This window comes from Lynx canadensis, chromosome E2 (genome assembly GCF_007474595.2).
Source record: "Lynx canadensis isolate LIC74 chromosome E2, mLynCan4.pri.v2, whole genome shotgun sequence".
Classification (NCBI taxonomy): Eukaryota; Metazoa; Chordata; class Mammalia; order Carnivora; family Felidae; genus Lynx; species Lynx canadensis.
Genome location: NC_044317.1, coordinates 18874217 through 18891008, shown reverse-complemented (window position 1 = coordinate 18891008; position 16792 = coordinate 18874217). Strand labels below are relative to the sequence as shown.

General features: G+C 46.3%; 2 protein-coding genes across 7 annotated transcripts in view; one reads left to right on the top strand and one right to left on the bottom strand.

Moving 5' to 3' along the window:
- LRRC36 (leucine rich repeat containing 36) overlaps positions 1-16520 on the top strand; it is a 57865-nt gene extending 41345 nt beyond the window's left edge. Inside the window, exons 8-13 of one of the 6 annotated variants that reach the window (XM_032591353.1) lie at positions 787-932; positions 1709-1832; positions 5456-5570; positions 8100-8266; positions 11810-11952; positions 16440-16488. In XM_032591353.1, coding sequence (XP_032447244.1) covers positions 787-932; positions 1709-1832; positions 5456-5570; positions 8100-8266; positions 11810-11952; positions 16440-16451 — 707 coding nt within the window. In that variant the 3' untranslated portion in view covers positions 16452-16488. The other 5 variants (XM_032591355.1, XM_032591356.1, XM_032591352.1 and 2 more) reach the window with 5 other exon arrangements.
- On the bottom strand, positions 12914-16561 carry TPPP3 (tubulin polymerization promoting protein family member 3). Its single transcript, XM_030298460.1, has 4 exons — positions 16477-16561; positions 13843-14036; positions 13574-13727; positions 12914-13454 (listed from the first exon to the last, which is right to left on the bottom strand). The coding sequence occupies exons 2-4, from the start codon at positions 14028-14030 to the stop codon at positions 13266-13268; spliced, it is 531 nt and encodes a 176-aa protein (XP_030154320.1). The 5' UTR covers positions 14031-14036; positions 16477-16561; the 3' UTR covers positions 12914-13265.
- Positions 16562-16792: the final 231 nt, after the last annotated feature.

The following is a 16792-nucleotide window of genomic DNA, read 5'->3' as shown; positions in this document are numbered from 1 at the left end:
AATGTTATGATTTGAAAAATTTGAATGAGTAAATGACTTGGACTCTTTCCAGGGCTTCTTTTTTAGGAACTTGGGGGAAAAAGTCATTCTGCAAATGTTGCCCCAAGTGTTTATTTGTTGCTTAATGGAAGAAGAGTTCAAGGAGCTTTTGTTGGTGGTAAACATTTAGGAAAAAGTAGAAACTTTAAAGTTGTTTGGGCTTAATTTTTCTAATTTAAATGTCTAAAGGGACATATAGGAAAAAAGTTACTTTCCTTCCCACATTGGCTCTTTGCTCTCATTTTGTAGGAAATTATCCTCAGGAGCCACTCATCATTGACTAGAGAATAGCATAGGGTATTGAGGGTCTACTCATGAGGGTCTACTATTGTTTCTCCACAGAGGACATGGGATAGAATTTCTTATCCATTATGAAACACCTCTTACAGCCACTTACTAAATTATATTTTTTAATTTTTTCAAGTTTATTTATTTTGAGAGAGAGAGAGAGAGAGAGAGCACAATCAGGGGAGGGCTGGGGGTGGGGGAGAGAATCCCAAGCAGGCTCCATGCTGTCAGCACAGAGCCTGATACGGGGCTCAGTCCCATGAACCATGAGATCATGACCTGAGCCAAAATCAAGAGTCGGACGTTTAACTGACTGAGCCACCCAGGCACCCCTAAATTCTTGTCAAAAGGAAATATTAGATTACTGTGTTTGTCCTACAGAGCTGGTAGTTATTGATTAGGAATTCTATGCTTTAGTTTTTAAGATTGGGCCGTGTGCCCAACCTGAATTTTTGGCAGGTCCTGCCCGAGATTTACTTCTGACTTTGGTAGTCCCTGCTCCTTCCCAGCAGTGGTGTCACTCGCATCCTGAAGACACATCAAAAACCTTCCACAGCAGAGAGATGGAACTGAAGGAGGCCGGGCAGGTGGTCCCTAATGACATGGTATGCCTCACTCATCTTCCTTTCCTACTCTTCCTTTACTAGAAAAGAACAGAGCAACAAGACTAGAGCAGCTTTGTGCCATAAAGGTCATCACCATGGACCTAGATGTTCCTGAACCAAAATACAGAGAAGTCAGTCTGGGAAAATCAGGAACACAAAACTTTTTGCCAGCATAGGGACAACTTGGAAGTTCTGCAGGGATAACTCCCTACTCCTAGCCCTATTCCAAAAATTCTAAAGAAAGACTTGGAAAAAGGGGGAAAAATGACCCTAGAATGAAAATACTTAGGTTCATACTTTGGAAGATTATGGTTTAATTCTAATGAGGGAAGATAGATGTCTTGGGGATTGTCTTTCCTCCCTTCTGATGGAACAGAGAGTCCTGAACCGGGAGCCATTCCTAGAGCATCAGGCTATTGACTTTGGGAAATGAAGAAGGGACTTATATCCTTAGGCTTTCCCCCGCTTTTCTTAACATCAGAGAATTTTCACATACCAAATTGAGTTTCTAGAAACTTTAGATAAGTGACTCAGAATGCTGGCCACTGGTCAAAAGAAGCCCTTGTTCTGTAAGAGTAGTGGATAACTTACAGGAAAGATTGCAACTCCAAGTAGTGCTCATGTTTACCAGTGAATTAAAATTCTAATGAGAAAGAGAGATGCTGACCTCCATTCAGTTCATCACTAAACAGAGAAAAGTGTCTTTTAGTCTTCTAAAAGCACTCCTCAGAATTTCAGATTCTTAATGTACTTGTATTTTGTTTTCTGATCTAAAGGAAAGTTTGAAGCAAAAACTGGTCAGAGTGCTAGAGGAAAACCTCATTTTGTCAGAAAAAATCCAGCAGTTGGAGGAAGGTGCTGCCACCTCGATTGTGAGTGGGCACCAGCCCCACACTTATGGTGAGTTCAGGAAAGCAACATGTGGTGTGTTTATAGATGACCCATTTAATTAGCTTCATCATCTAGAGGTCACATGGAACCAATCATCTTGCCTCAGAGAGCTGTAATGCAAGTGGCTTGAGTTACCTTATGAAGCTGTCAGTGTAAAGCAAGTGCAGATGTTATTATTTTTTTTTTAACGTTTATTTATTTTTGAGACAGAGAGAGACAGAGCATGAACGGGGGAGGGTCAGAGAGAGGGAGATACAGAATCTGAAACAGGCTCCAGGCTCTGAGCTGTCAGCACAGAGCCCGACGCGGGGCTCGAGCTCACAGACCGCGAGATCATGACCTGAGCCGAAGTCGGCCGTTTAACCGACTGAGCCACCCAGGCGCCCCTATCATTTTTGATATTGACACTTTCTGATTATAGAAGAAGATCATGTTCTATGAACACCTGCCTGGCTCAGTCAGTAGAGCATGCCATCTTGATCTTGGGGTTGTGCGTTCCAGCCCCACACTGGGTATAGAGATTTACTTAAAAAAAAAAAAAAAAAAAGATCATGTTCTTTATAGAAAGACTGAAAAATATAAGAAAAATATAACCCCATTATCCTGAAATAACTGCCACTTTTATTTTTCATATATTTTCTTTCACCATACCCATATACATATATTTTTTCAACTTAAAATTAAATTTTGTGAGGGGCAGCTGGCTGGCTCAGTTGGTAGAATATGGTACTCTTGATATTGGGGTTGTGAGTTTGAGCCCCACGTTGGGTGTAGAGATTACTTAAAAATAAAATCTTGAAAAAGATAAATAAAATTTGTGACTTGATTTTTTTTAAGTTTATTTACTTGGAGAGGGTGGGGGAGGAGCAGAGAGAGGGAGAGAGAGAATCCCAAGCAGGCTTAGCACTGTCAGTGAAGAACCTGATGCACGGCTTAAACTCACAAACTGTGAGATCATGACCTGAGCCAAATTCCAGAGTTGGTTGCTTAACCAACTGAGCCACCCAGGCACCCCAGTGACTTGATGTTTTAAAAACTAAATTACATGCAATAAAATGCACACATTTTAAGTTTGATGCGTTTTGACAAATACATACACTCTTTTAATTTCATCCCAATCAAAATATAGAACATTTCTGTTTCTCTAGAAAGTTCCCTGAGACCCTTGTGCAGTGAGTTTCCCCTACTCTCTACCCTAGGCAATTACCAATCTGATTTTTACATCCTAATATTTTTAATTTAATAGCAAAGGCATTTCATATAATATCACATAAATAATTCTAAAGAATTTCCAAACATTCAGAAGACTTGAAATGAAATGCTTGAATGAAGACCTGAGTGGAAATGCTTCTCTGAAATTGTCTCTTCCCTTCTGATGGAGCTGAGAGTCTTAATATTCATGCTATGATAAATAGTGCAGCTGTTTATGTACATAAATTTCACACTGTTTTCCTAGGAGACATTCCTAGAAGTAGAATTAGTAGGTCAAAATATGTGGACATTTTTGAGGTTTTTGTTGCATATTATCAAATCACTCCCAAGCAAGGTTATTTCACATCAGCAGTGAGTGTATTTAAATGCCATTTTCACTCCATCCTTGCCCACACTCGGGGGTTTTTTTGTGTATTTTTTTCTTTTTTTTCCATTGTGATAAGTGAAAATTAATATCTCACTGACATCTTGATTTGTACTACTTTATTATTAGCATAGTTTAGACCATAATTTTATTTTTTAAATATTTTTTTGAGGGGGTGGGTAGAGAGAGAGAGAATACCATGAGGTGCAGAGAGAGGGAGAGAGAGTGCAGAGCCCTGAGTGGGGCTCGAGCTCACAAACCATGAGATCATGACCTGAGCCAAAGTCAGATGCTTAAGCTACTGAGCCACCCAGGTGGCCCAGGCCAGTATCTTAGATAAAGTCTACCCTTGACATTAAACCTCTAGCTCAGCACCCCTAAGCAAACATTATGGGCATTTGGATTTATATGAGGAACTTGATTTGGAAGTCTGCACAGAATTTCTAGAATTGAAACTCATCACTGTCTGATTCTCTCAAGCCTGAATAATTGAGATTTCTCCACTTACGTGTTCTGAAAATAAACAGATGCTCACTAGATACCTACTTTCAATCACCCATGAGACCCAGTACTGTATTTTACCTTACTGGTGATAAATAAAGCTATTGCAGCCCTATTTTCCACCTTCTGGAATGTGCCACTCAAAGGGTGAGTCATAGATCAGAAATATTAGCTTCACCTGGGAGCTTAGACATGTAGAATATTGGACTTCATCTCAGACCTACTGAATCAGAATCTGTTTTTAACAAGATCCCCAGGTGTAAGCATATTAATGTTTAAGAAGTACTGTTCTAGAAGACTGACTTCCTTAGGACCAGAGTTCCTGCGCTTTTACCTACTTCATTAAAAAAAACCCAAAACCCTTTTTTTTTTTTAATGTTTTTTTTGAAAGACAGAGTGCGAGTGGGGGAGGGACAAAGAGAGGGAGACACAGAATCTGAAGCAGGCTCTGGGCTCTGAGCTGTTAGCACAGAGCTCGATGGGGGGCTCAAACTCATGAACTGCGAGATCATGACCTGAGCCGAAGTTGGATGCTTAACCGACTAAGCCACCCAGGTACCCCATCTACTTCATTTTTGCAGGCAGTGGTAACATAGTTGGGGACCTAGGTATGAATGTCTTGACTACAAATTCAGTTTCTGTAAGTGCTCAGTGCCTGTAAGCACTATATGCCTGACACAGTTCTAGATGTTTTCACATATACTATAGAGAGTGAAGGATATACATACATTCACAAACTAAAATGGAGAATACAGAGATACCTAATATGTGTTAACTATGCTAAGTGAGGATTGGATCCTCACAACAGTGGTGGGGTAGGGTTATTGCTCTAGTGAAACTCAGAAAAATAAACTAACATGGGGTGCCTGGGTGGCTCAGTCGGTTAAGCGTCTGACTTTGGCTCAGGTCATGATCTCACGGTCCGTGAGTTTGAGCCCCGTGTTGGGCTCTGTGCTGACAGCTCAGAGCCTGGAGCCCGTTTCAGATTCTGTGTCTCCCTCTCTCTCTGACCTTCCCCCGTTCATGCTCTGTCTCTCTCTGTCTCAAAAATAAATAAACATTAAAAAGAAAAGAAAAGAAAAATAAACTAACATGAAATATTAAATGGTTGAATTTTAATTCAGGTTGGATACTCCAACCACTGTATCCGCTGTCTCTAAGGAAGGGAATAGTGAATGGAGTGTGGAGGTGCGTGCAGAATTGGGGCCCCCAATTCTTTTTTTTTTTTTTTTTTTTTAAATTTTTTTTTCCAACGTTTATTTATTTTTGGGACAGAGAGAGACAGAGCATGAACGGGGGAGGGGCAGAGAGAGAGGGAGACACAGAATCGGAAACAGGCTCCAGGCTCTGAGCCATCAGCCCAGAGCCCGACGCGGGGCTCGAACTCACGGACCGCGAGATCGTGACCTGGCTGAAGTCGGACGCTTAACCAACTGCGCCACCCAGGTGCCCCTGGGGCCCCCAATTCTTTAAGATGTCCACCTGATTGCTTAAGCTCTGCTCAAAGGTAGTGGCTTGGAATCTTGTTCACATCTGGCTCCTGTACCCTTTGCAGATGATCTTCTGCGCAAAAACCAACAGCTGACCATGCAGGTGGCTTGCCTCAACCAGGAGCTTGCCCAGCTGAAAAAGCTGGAGGAGACAGTGGCCCTTCTCCATGAAAGTCAAAGGTAGGAGAGGGTCTATCTAGCTCACTTCTAGAAGCCAATATTTACTTTCCTTTAACTGTTTTGTCTTATTTGATAAGTTAATACCTATATACTTTTCAAATTAACTTCATTCTGTGTGTAATCTCATGTATCTAGATGTATCTGTGTGTAAACTTCCTGTATTCCAGGACACACAAGAGACTAAAGATCTTTGCTGGCTTTAGTAGGTCACAACACCTCAATAATAAGTAGTTTCTCACTGGATCCAATAGGGCCCAGGTTTGAGTCAGCTAGCTTTCCTTGGTCACTATGTGCCCCTAAAACCAGCCATCTGTCTCTTCTGGAAAATGCCTGCCTCCTAATGCTCTCAGAAGAGACATCAAGCACTTAGGAAGAGTGGTTGAATGTCCAATGTATGTGTTCTCTTCAGAGCTGCTCAACAGTATCAGCCTCTTCAAAGAACAGTACCCTCAGCATGCCAGCTAGACAAATCAGAAGAGGCCTCAAGTCTTTTGGTACATTTACAGAAGTTCTTGACATTTTGATTTGCAAAACACCTTCACTATGACTTTCAATGAAGTTTAAATATAAGAACCCCATCCCCAAACCTTTGTCCCCAAACTTCACTTCCTGAGTAGCTAGTGAATTAGGATAGCTTCATATTCAGAGGATTAGACCCAGACCCATTCTAGATGGCTTTTTTTAACTTTTCATTATAGTTATTTCAATACACACAAAGGTAGAGGAAGTAGAATCAAATCATCCTTCTCAAACTGGGGTATTAGAATCACCTGAAAAACTTGTTGAAATGCAGATTCCTGGGTCCCTACCCCCAGAGTTTCTGATTCAGCAGGTCTGGGTTGGGGACAGAGAATTTACATTCTAATAAGTTTCCAGGTGATGCTGTTGTTGTTGATTTGGGGATCACATTTTGAGAACAATAGGGTATATCTCAAAGTGATATACAAATTGCTATATCTTAAAGTAAATCTTCTGTGGAGGACACCTGGGTGGATCAGTCCATTAAGCGTCCGACTTCGGCTCAGGTCATGATCTCATGGTTTGTGAGTTAGAGCCCCGCGTCAGGCTCTGTGCTGACAGCTCAGAGCCTGGAGCCTGTTTCAGATTCTGTGTCACCCTTTCTCTCTGCCCCTCCCCGTTCACGCTCTGTCTCTCGCTCTCTCTGAAAAATAAATATTAAGGGGTGCCTGGGTGGCTCAGTCAGTCGAGCGTCTGACTTCGGCTCAGGTCACGATCTCACGGTTTGTGGGTTTGAGCCCCATGTCAGGCTCTGTGCTGACAGCTTGGAGCCTGGAGCCTGCTTCAGATTCTGTGTCTCCCTCTCTCTCTGCCCCTCCCCTGCTCGTGCTCTGTCTCTCTCTGTCTCTCAAAAGTGAATAAAGATTTTAAAAAAGTTTTAAAATAAAATAAATAAACATTAAAATATTTTTGAAAGAAATAATTCTGCATGTTGTTAAACCATCAATTCAATATATAGCTTTAATTTGTTTCATTTTGCTTTTGATTCATAAGCAATTTTCAAATTATTTTTATTTAATCTTGTTGTTTTTTTTTTTTAACATTTATTTATTTTTGAGAGACAGAAAGAGACAGAGCATGGGCAGGGGAGGGACAGAGAGAGAGGAAGACAGAATCCGAAGCAGGTTCCAGACTCTGAGCTGTTAGCACCGAGTCCGACACAGGGCTCAAACTCACAAACTATGAGATCATGACCTGAGCCGAAGTCAGACTCTTAACCGACTAAAGCACCCAGGCACCGCAATCTTGTTTTATAATTATGTAAAACATTTACACGGTTCCAAAGTCAAATCTACAAAATAAGATAAATTCAGACAAATATAAAAAGTAAGCATAGTGTTGTTTTAACTTTTATCTTAGAAATCAGTTCACAGTAGTGTATAGAGTTAGTTCTCATTCATTTTTATAACTGCATAGGACTAGGACTCCACTCTGCATTTATTTAATTAGTCCTCTATTGACAGACATTTAGATTGACAGTATTTTTGCTATTATAAAGTGTTGCAATGAATAGCATTGTGCATGCATTTTTTTTTTTTTGGCTAGTCTCTGATAGCTTTTAATATTACATAGTATTACAGAGCTCAAGAATACAGTCATGACTAACACCATTAGTTAATTAATATCCTGCAAACGCAGGATAGATTAGAAGAAGTAGAAGTTAAGATCTGGGGATAGAAATTGGAGGCCTGGTCAGATGCCAATCTTCCAGTGCTTCTACTTACCTCATCATGAAAGTGCTTTAGAAAGGATAGAACAATCACTATATAAAGTGTGAACTATGTTATTGCTACAGTCAGTCTGGAACATAATCAAACAGAACTGTAATGAAGAAAGAAACTGTCAGCCTGCCTCTAAAATAACCCACTCATAAATCGGTCAGTTCTTTCTATTTAAAGATGTTACTTCATTTTATATTTGTCTTTAGTAAACATCTCAGGTCTGAATGGCATCTACTTTGTTTTTACGATTTCATGACTGTCTTTCCCCACCTCCCCACCCGTGCCTCAGATCCCTGGTGGTAACTAATGAGTATCTGCTGCAGCAGCTGAATAAAGAGCAAAAAGGTTATTCTGGGAAAGCACTCCTGCCTCCTGAGAAGAGTCATCATTTGGGGAGATCGTCACCCTTTGGGAAAAGGACGCTGTCTTCCCCCTCACCAGTGGCACATGACACGGGTCAGTATCTAATACAGAGTGTTTCAGACTCTGTTCCAGAGCCTAGTTTATGGAGCTAGCGCTAAACACCTTCTCTGTGGCTTCCCTCTCAGCCCCAGGGGGGTGTCACTAGTGTCATTGCCACTAGTATGGTAGTATTTACCCACAAGATTAAGAGAAAATCTTATTCTGATTACATTGTATTGGTCCTTTTTATTTCTCTTTTTATCTCCTCCCATCAAGTCTTTCTTTCTTCCTGCCCTCAGAAATAGTTGGCACTTAATCCTAGGCATCATATCACATAGAAACATTTGGTTAAAAATGTCTTGGCACCTGTGCCTGGGTGGCTCAGTTGGTTAAGCATCTGGCTCGTGGTTTCAGCTCAGGTCATGATCTCACAGCTCGTGAGTTCAAGCCCCACATCAGCCTCCATGCTGATAGTGCAGAGCCTGCTTGGGATTCTCTTTCTCTGCCTCTCCTCTGTTTGCTCTCTCTCTCTCAAATAAATAAACTTAAAAGTGTGTGTGTGTATACACACACACACACATATACACAAAAGAGAAGAAACATTTGGCTAAAAATGTCAAAAAGGAAAAAAATCAGACATTTTTCTGAGTGTCACTTGAAACTATGTGGTAGAAGGTTTTAAAAGATCATCACTGGCCAGGTGTATTTTGTGTTAGAAGAAATTTCAGAGAATCTATATTGATTGGCTCATCAATCATGTTTTGAGTTTCTTCCCACCATAGTGAAAAGGTGACAATGTCTGGTGTCAGCTTAGGAGCAGCCAACAGTTTAGTTGAGGAGATGAGCAAAACTCATGTGATGAAGCTCAAAGATTGGTATTGGTACGAAACAGGTCTAAATTCAAGCCCAGGGGTGCCTGAGTGGCTCAGTCAATTAAGTGTCTGACTCTCAATTTCAACTCAGGTCATGATCTCACAGGTTGAGAGTTCGAGCCCTGCATCTGGCTCTCTGCTGTTAGCACAGAGCCCACTTCGAATCCTCTGTCCCCCTCTCTCTCTGCCCCTTCCCCACTCGCTCTCTCTCTCAAAACAAACATTAAAAAATATTTAAATACATACATACATACAAACACACATGCCCAAAAATGCCCTAGAGAAAGAGGAGGGGAGGCAGAGGAAGGAATTCCCACTCTGGGGAATTGGAGAAGGCATCAGTGAGGACTTGTTGTTTGAGTGGAAGCTTGAAGAATGAGTACCATGGTAACAGAGGGGGTAGGCAGAGTCCCCCAGGCCAAGAATGCAGAGTAAAAGAGTCTGGAGCCCCTAGAGGGATTGTAGGGCAGGGAAGATGTGGGAGGAAATGTGCTGGGAGAATATATTAAATAGGGGAGCTGTCGTAGTCTGGGAGGTGTAGTGTCAAGAAATGTCCTCTTTTTTTTTTTTTTTTTAATTTTTTTTCAACGTTTTTATTTATTTTTGGGACAGAGAGAGACAGAGCATGAACGGGGGAGGGGCAGAGAGAGAGGGAGACACAGAATCGGAAACAGGCTCCAGGCTCTGAGCCATCAGCCCAGAGCCTGATGCGGGGCTCGAACTCACGGACCGCGAGATCGTGACCTGGCTGAAGTCGGACGCTTAACCGACTGCGCCACCCAGGCGCCCCAAGAAATGTCCTCTTAAAGAAATGATCTTTTTAAAAAATTTTGTTTAAAAATTTAAAAATTAATAATTTAATAAATTAAATTTAATTTATGATGAGTAGGAGCTAGGCTTCATGACTCCTTGAAGATTTTAGATTAGGAAAGCAAAGGAGTGACATTTGTGTTTGAGAAACTTTCTCTATAAGAGGAATGGATTGAGGACCATGTGGAGTAGGGGAGGACCAATGAGGAGTTAGAAATAAAAGAGAAGACTGGTGTGATCCAGACCAGAGATAAAGCTTCCGAATGTTAGCTCTGGGCTCACTTTACACATGAGTACCTTGCCTTTCAGACCTGAGACACAATGTTTCTTTTAATCCTGTTTAGTCGGGCATTTAAAAATCCGTGGTAGGGGTGCCTGGGTGGCTCAATCAGTTAAGTGTCTGACTTCAGCTCAGGTCATGATCTTGCGGTTCATGGGTTTGAGTCCTGCATCAGGCTCTGTGCTGACAGCTCCAACTTAGAGCCTGGAGCCTGCTTCAGATTGTCTCCCTCTCTCTCTGCCCCTCCGTTGCTCACACTCTCTCTCTCAAAAGTAAATATTTTAAAAAAATTTTTAATCAATGGTAGAGATAATGAAAGTGATTCTGCTTCAGGGTCACCCAGATAGCTAGCTAATGTTGCTGGAGCATGTAAAGGGCGAAGGACTGTCAGCCTAACTCCATGTTGTGCTTCTCTTCATCTCCAGGGTCATGTCAGAGAGAGAGACAGGTGGGAAGATTACACACTTATTTGCTCCTCTGACCCAGGTACTCTTCAGGGAAGGCAAGCTATTGCCACAGTAATGAGACATGAAGATCACAACCAAGTTCACACACTTCTGAGTTATAAATTAAATCCACAGGCCTCTGAATTTTATGGGGGTTCCCAAAAGGAGAATGTAGAGAGGAGCCCTAAGTTTCTTTGAGTTGCATGTCTTTGTAGAACCTAAAGTGAGCTCATACTCTGTGGAAATAGTAAAACAACCCACTTTCCTACTTTTCTAGGCCTGTCTTGGCTCTGTTGAGAGGCCTCAAACAAGTCTAAGCCTTGCCCAGGTAGGGTAGCCTCAGCCAGTAGCCCTATAGCTCTGAGTTGTCATATTTCAGCGTCCCAGCACGGTACATAGGCCAACTTACTGGGCTAAACCACTGAGGGAAAAATAATGAATTTTCCCTCCAACTCCAGCTCTCCCTTTCTTGCCCTATGAATGTCTAATAATGCCAGACCCAGAACCTATTCAGGGTACCTCTAAGGAGGAGCAAACTGAGTCAGTCACCTTCTACCCTATTTTCTATTGTCACTGAAAGTGGCTGGCCCTGCCCCTCTCTAGGGTTGCTGGCTACTTCTGGGAAAGTCAGCTGTTTCTTAATTTCCCTATGTGGCCCTTGGTCTAGAAGGCAGGGGCAAGAATTGGTGGTGTCAAAGAAAGGGGCATAGAGTTGTTGCCCTGTGGGGCTAAGTGAGCTCAACATGGAGTGGGTGGAGTTTCTGGGCTCAGCCTGTTCTCTCTCTGGGCTGCTCTAAGCCACATTGCCAGCAGCTGAGCTGCTGCTCCCCTATACATTGGATAGTATTCTCACCTGAGCTTAATAACCTGATCAAATTGCAATACAGTTAAATTCTTTTTCACTATGAGGATATTTTAGTAAATGAAGGCCAGAAGGATTTGGATTTCACTCTTAACTGTGCTCACTTAAGTAAGTTCACAATTCAGCAAATTCTACAGGGCTGGAGGAATCATTCCTGTTACTGTTTGCTGGTGGGAGAGGTAAAGCTCTCTGAAACTCTTCCCTGGGCAATGCAAAGCAACATAGTCAACTGAGTCAGGAGGAGCCCACAGCTGTCAGCTGTTAGGTAAGGCTCTGCTGTGGCCAGGTGCTGACCTCCACTTTCTAATTCCCACCTTGTCTCTGCAGTGTTCCTACCCCAAACCATACTATTCCTCTCCAACCCCACTCAAGGGACTCTGCCTGGGGCAGGGACATCCCAGAACAGCCTGTGGGATGAGGGAATGAACCCTTGTACTGCTTTGCCACCTTATCTGGATCAGAAAAAAAAGGTATTTGTGAGTATCTGTTAAGCCTTTTCTAGAACCCTTGGGAGCTGCCCACTCCTGGGCAGGCCCTAAGTCCCATCCAGTCTGCTTGTCAGCAGGAAAGAAGGAGAGTTGGCCCCAAAGCCTTGGGGTTGGGAATAGCTATGGCCTAACAACCAGGGCCTCACAGAAGAAAAAATGTTGATCTGGAAACTTCCAGGAGTCCTCAAGGACCAGAGATTTCTCTCCCTCCTCACAACATGGGATGTTGAACAGATGGGAGGGAATCAGCAAGAAGCCCCTTCACTGTTGGACACCCTGCTCACATGCCAAAGGCTGGTGTTGGATGCCAGGCTCTATCACTGGCCATGGAACCCCATTTTTGGAAATCACTGTTGGGGACTGCTGTGTTAGAAAGAGCCTGGCCTGGGAGGCAAGAGGCATGGTTCTTGGCTCTGTTCTGCAAAATTCCCCTCACTCTCTGGGCCTCAGTTTCCTCAGCTATAAAATTATGGAGTTGGACTATCCACTCTTGAAGGTTCTTGCTGCTCCTGCATTATCTGGTATTCTGAGCTGGACCCCAGAAATGACTTACCTTGGTAGCCCCATCAAGTTGAGGACCTGTCAGCAGGCTTAGACTTGAGACCTGGCACTGGACCCTGCCCAGCACCTTGGCCAGGCCTAGTCTGCTGTCTCATTCCTCTCTCCTAGAGAGGCCAAGACTGAGCCCTAATTGCAGGAGAGCAAGATATGATGTTAGGATTGTGGGTCAGGGCTGAGGTGAAAGGCCTTATATTTCCCTAAGAAGCATCCTCAGGTAATTTGGCTCTGTGTTAATGGAAGGGACCTGGTATGTGTCGTCTTCTGGGCAGGGCTGCCAGTGGAAAGATCAGCAGAGTGTGATCTGCAAGCGGGTGGTAACACTGAGAGGTCAGCAGGATGTGAATGTCATTATCCCCATTACCATATACCTGACCAGGTTATATTGGTACAAAAGGTATCTTTATTGAGGTCTGGGTAAGAATTAGGCACTTGGCCAGAGCAGCAGCTTAAATATGAGGCAAGCACGCAAGGGGTTAGCCATGCCCAGGGCTAGGTTGGGGCAGTGAGGCTACAGGCACAGACCCTCCCCAGACAGCCAGAAGTCAGGGAGGGAAGGGGAAGGGGATGCAGAGCAGTCTGGGTCAGAGGTCTGGTGGGCTAGCCCTTGGGGCTGGGCAGGAAGCACTGGGTGGAGGTCCAGCAGGGAAGGGACAGGGCTCTCTCGCTCCATGTGCCCTTTAGGCCCAGGCCTGAGCCTCTGCTGGGGGCAGCCATGCTGTGGGCCTTCCCAGGCCTTACTTCTTCACCTTTGCATCATAGGTGCCTGCGTTCTTGTAGGCACTCACATAGCCACTGTCATCCAGGATGTCCTGACGCCCAGCAATGCCCTTGCCCTTGCCGCTCTCGTCGAAGCGCTCCTTGTGGGAACCTGTGTACTTGCTGGTGTCAGTCAGCCGTTCCACAGCACCTCCTGTCTTTGCTTTCTGTTTGGACAGAATTGTTCCTCCAAGGGCACCTGGCATTGGGAAGCCCAGACCGCCACCCCCAGCTGTGATTCCCCATATCCCCCTCAGTGGCCACCCGAGACCAGCAGGGTACTTACGGTGACGCCCACATTGGCTGGTTCCTTGCCTGCCACCAGCTGGCAGATGGCATCGAAGGCTTCCTCCTTACTCTTCCCCTTGAATCGCTTCATTGCCAGCTCTTCTAGAGCCTTCTTGAACTCCTCATAGTTGATAACCCGAGCAGACTTTCCTCTGCAAGGTATGTGGACACCATGAGTTTTCCCCCTTCTCCATGTCTTCCCTGGTTCCAGCCTCCCAGTTCCCCACCTTCTGGGAACATTAGAAGCAAGGACTGCCTGGGGCTCACTTGACTTTGGAGAAGACGATGTCGACATCGGTCCCTGTCACGGCCTTTCCATCAGCCACCTTGCAGTCCTTGCACAGCTTGGCCCAGTTCTTGCCATTCATCTCTTGCCCACTGGCCTTGGGGTCACCATGGATGGCAAACTTGCGGAAGCTTTCCTCCAGCCCAGCCACATCTGTGCTTGCTGCCATGCTACCCTGTAGGGGGGGGACCCACCTCAGTCACCTCCCAGCCAAGCTGCCCCTCCTCTCCCCAAGGCAGAGAACATCACTGCCTCTACCTCAAAACCTACCAAGGTCTGAGTTATGGGGCGCTTATGCCACATACCCTCAGAGTTGGAGATGGAGTTGCCTGGGGAGAGGGGCCAGCACTCAGTGTGTCCCTGGGCCTCAGAGTCCCAAGGAGAAGCCCTGAAAGGTCCTGTCACTTAATGCCAGCCCTGGCTTAGAGTGGAGTTCAGAAGGTGAAATCATGATGCCCACACCAGGCTGGGAACAGAGTGGCACTGTCCAGAAAGACTCTGAGGGCAACAGCTGGGGCCATGGCTTTGTCTGACCCTGGCACAAGGCCTGCTTGGGTGGAAGTGAGGGTGGCAGAGCAGGCGCCCCTCCCTGGGAGTTCCATGCCAAGCTAGGTCAGGGCCAGGCCAGGCTGCTGGTTGGGCAGGTATTTAGTAAGGACAGGGTCTCTGTCAGAGTCATGAGGACCCAGAAAGACCCAGTCCATGCTGAAAAGGGAGCCAGATCATGGGCAGGGGTGCATGCCCTAGGCAGGGGTGCAGCTAGCCCAGCCAGGACCTTGTTACTATTTGCTGTTAAACAAAAACACGAGGGGAGCGGGAGTTTGGGGCTGGCCTGGCCACAGTTTGTGAAGCCTGGAGACAGTTGCTAAGGGAGGGTAGTACTGCTTGGAGAATGTTGCTAAGGGCAGGATGGTGTCAGGGCGGCTCAGGGAGAAGCTCCCAGTGTTGCTGGGCTGGGCTGGGCTAGGGAACGGGCCCACGGGTGGGGCACAGCAGCACTCCCAGTGCCTGGGGCACAACCGTGGCCTCCTGGTCCCTTGCCATCCATTTGGGGCTGTAACCTCCCAGTCTGTAGAGTTTAAGAGGAGCAGGTGATTAGGAGACTAGACTGGGTAGGGGTTGTAGAGTTATCAACCCCCAGAGGCATGTTGGCAACTGCAGGTATGGCCTTGGTCCTGTAATCCTCACACCTATGCCCTACAGTGAAGCACACTTCCCCAGTGTCTACACCTTCAGTCTTCCATGGAAGCCCCTGGCCACACCCTGAGCACTGTCACACCAGTCCACATTCCCACAGCTGAATGCATGTAGCCCTGGCTCTCCACATTCTCAGCCTTATTCCCCCCACCAGACCCTTAACCAGTCTCGGGACTGAGGGCCCGGACCATTTCCTCAGCACCCACGGCCACACATATACTAACAGCCCCATACAGAAACCCGCCAATAATACTCTTAGCCCTGCAATAAAGTGTCCCTCCTACACCCCTCACAGCCTCCCTGCAGCCCCTTGCCCACACCTACAGCCCTGCACTGCAGCTATGACGTGTGACACAGCCCAGTACTGAGGCCTCCTTGACCACACCTTCAGACCTCCACTGCAGCTACCCCCGTCCACACACACACCCCAGCCCTGGGACTAAGGCTCATTATCCACATACCCACAGCCCTTACTGAGCCCCCTAAACAGAGCTTCACAACTCACCCCCTCTCTATACACTTGTAGCCTCTGACCACATCCTTACACCCACAAGCCTTCTGGCCTCATGCTCAACCCTGCCCTGAAACCCCTCAGTGTCCAAACCCACAGACTTGCATTTTCAGACTCCCAGGTATTACACTGAGAGACCCCATGTTGAGACTCCCCGAACACACCCCAAACCTCCACTGCAGCCTCCTGAACACACCCTAAGTCATGTCCTCAGCAAACAGCTTCTACCTCTGCCTTTTATCTATCCTAAGGCCTCCAGTTACCATAGCCTGGGCCCCTACAGAACTACACCCCCTTCCATTTACCACTGGCCTTAACAATGAAAGCCCCCTCCCAGTGACCATCCTCACTATCCCTAAGTTGCAATTTCTGGGCCTAGGGGTCCCCGCTGTCCCCACATTGTCGCGACTCTATGGACCCACAATCCCAGGTTCACACAGCACTCCTCTTCCCTCTCTCTACACTCCAACCTCCCACTACAGATCCAGAGACGCCACCCAACTGTAAAGTCTCGGGGAGGTTTTGGGGCACAGATGCTTGTCCCAGACTGACTGACAGGATCCTGCATCCAGTGCTCACTCCTGTTATGGGAAGAAGGGATTCTTGGTACTGATTAGGTGGAGCCAGGTCGCAGGCCATAGTCCCAGGAGTCTGCAGGCCAAGGATGGAGCGGCCACACCCAAGAACTGGGGCCACCCGCGGACTCCCACTGGGACAGCTGGCGTCATCAATCAGCAGGGCAAGGAGGTGGGGGGAGGAACGCTTGGGGCCCAGGGCAGGGCCGCTCAGCTGGTGTCCTCAGTTCGGTACCATCTGGGGTTGGGACCCCTTCCAGGGCGCTCCCACCCCACCCTCTTCCTTATTGTGCAGGATACTGATTAGAGTGGTCGGCGCTGTAGTCTCTTACCTTCTACCTCGTGGCTGCTCCTACTGTGCTCGTTCGATGGACAGAAGGACGCAAGAATGGACCGACGGACGCGGGAGACCAAGGCGGCTCCGCAGCTCTGCTCCCTGCCGGCTCCAGGGAGGGACTGCAGCCTGGGCGGTTCCGCCGTATTATCCCCTGTTTCTCGGTCTCCATAGAGACGGCGAGTCCCACCCCCAGGGCTGTCTCGGCGGGAGAATGACCAAGGTCACGCTAGCCCCACCCACCGGACCCCTCCCCCTCTGCGCTCAGCGGGGGCGGAGCTGCTGCGATATCATCATCCCCGCAGCTCGCAGGG

Excerpts from the sequence above, each read along its gene's own strand:
- TPPP3 (XM_030298460.1), bottom strand. The coding sequence starts at position 14,030 with ATGGCAGCAAGCACAGATGTGGCTGGGCTGGAGGAAAGCTTCCGCAAG. Across the intron at positions 13,728-13,842 it reads ATCGTCTTCTCCAAAGTCAA|AGGAAAGTCTGCTCGGGTTA; the intron begins GTGAGCCCCAGG and ends CATACCTTGCAG. Across the intron at positions 13,455-13,573 it reads CAGCCAATGTGGGCGTCACC|AAAGCAAAGACAGGAGGTGC; the intron begins GTAAGTACCCTG and ends CTGTCCAAACAG.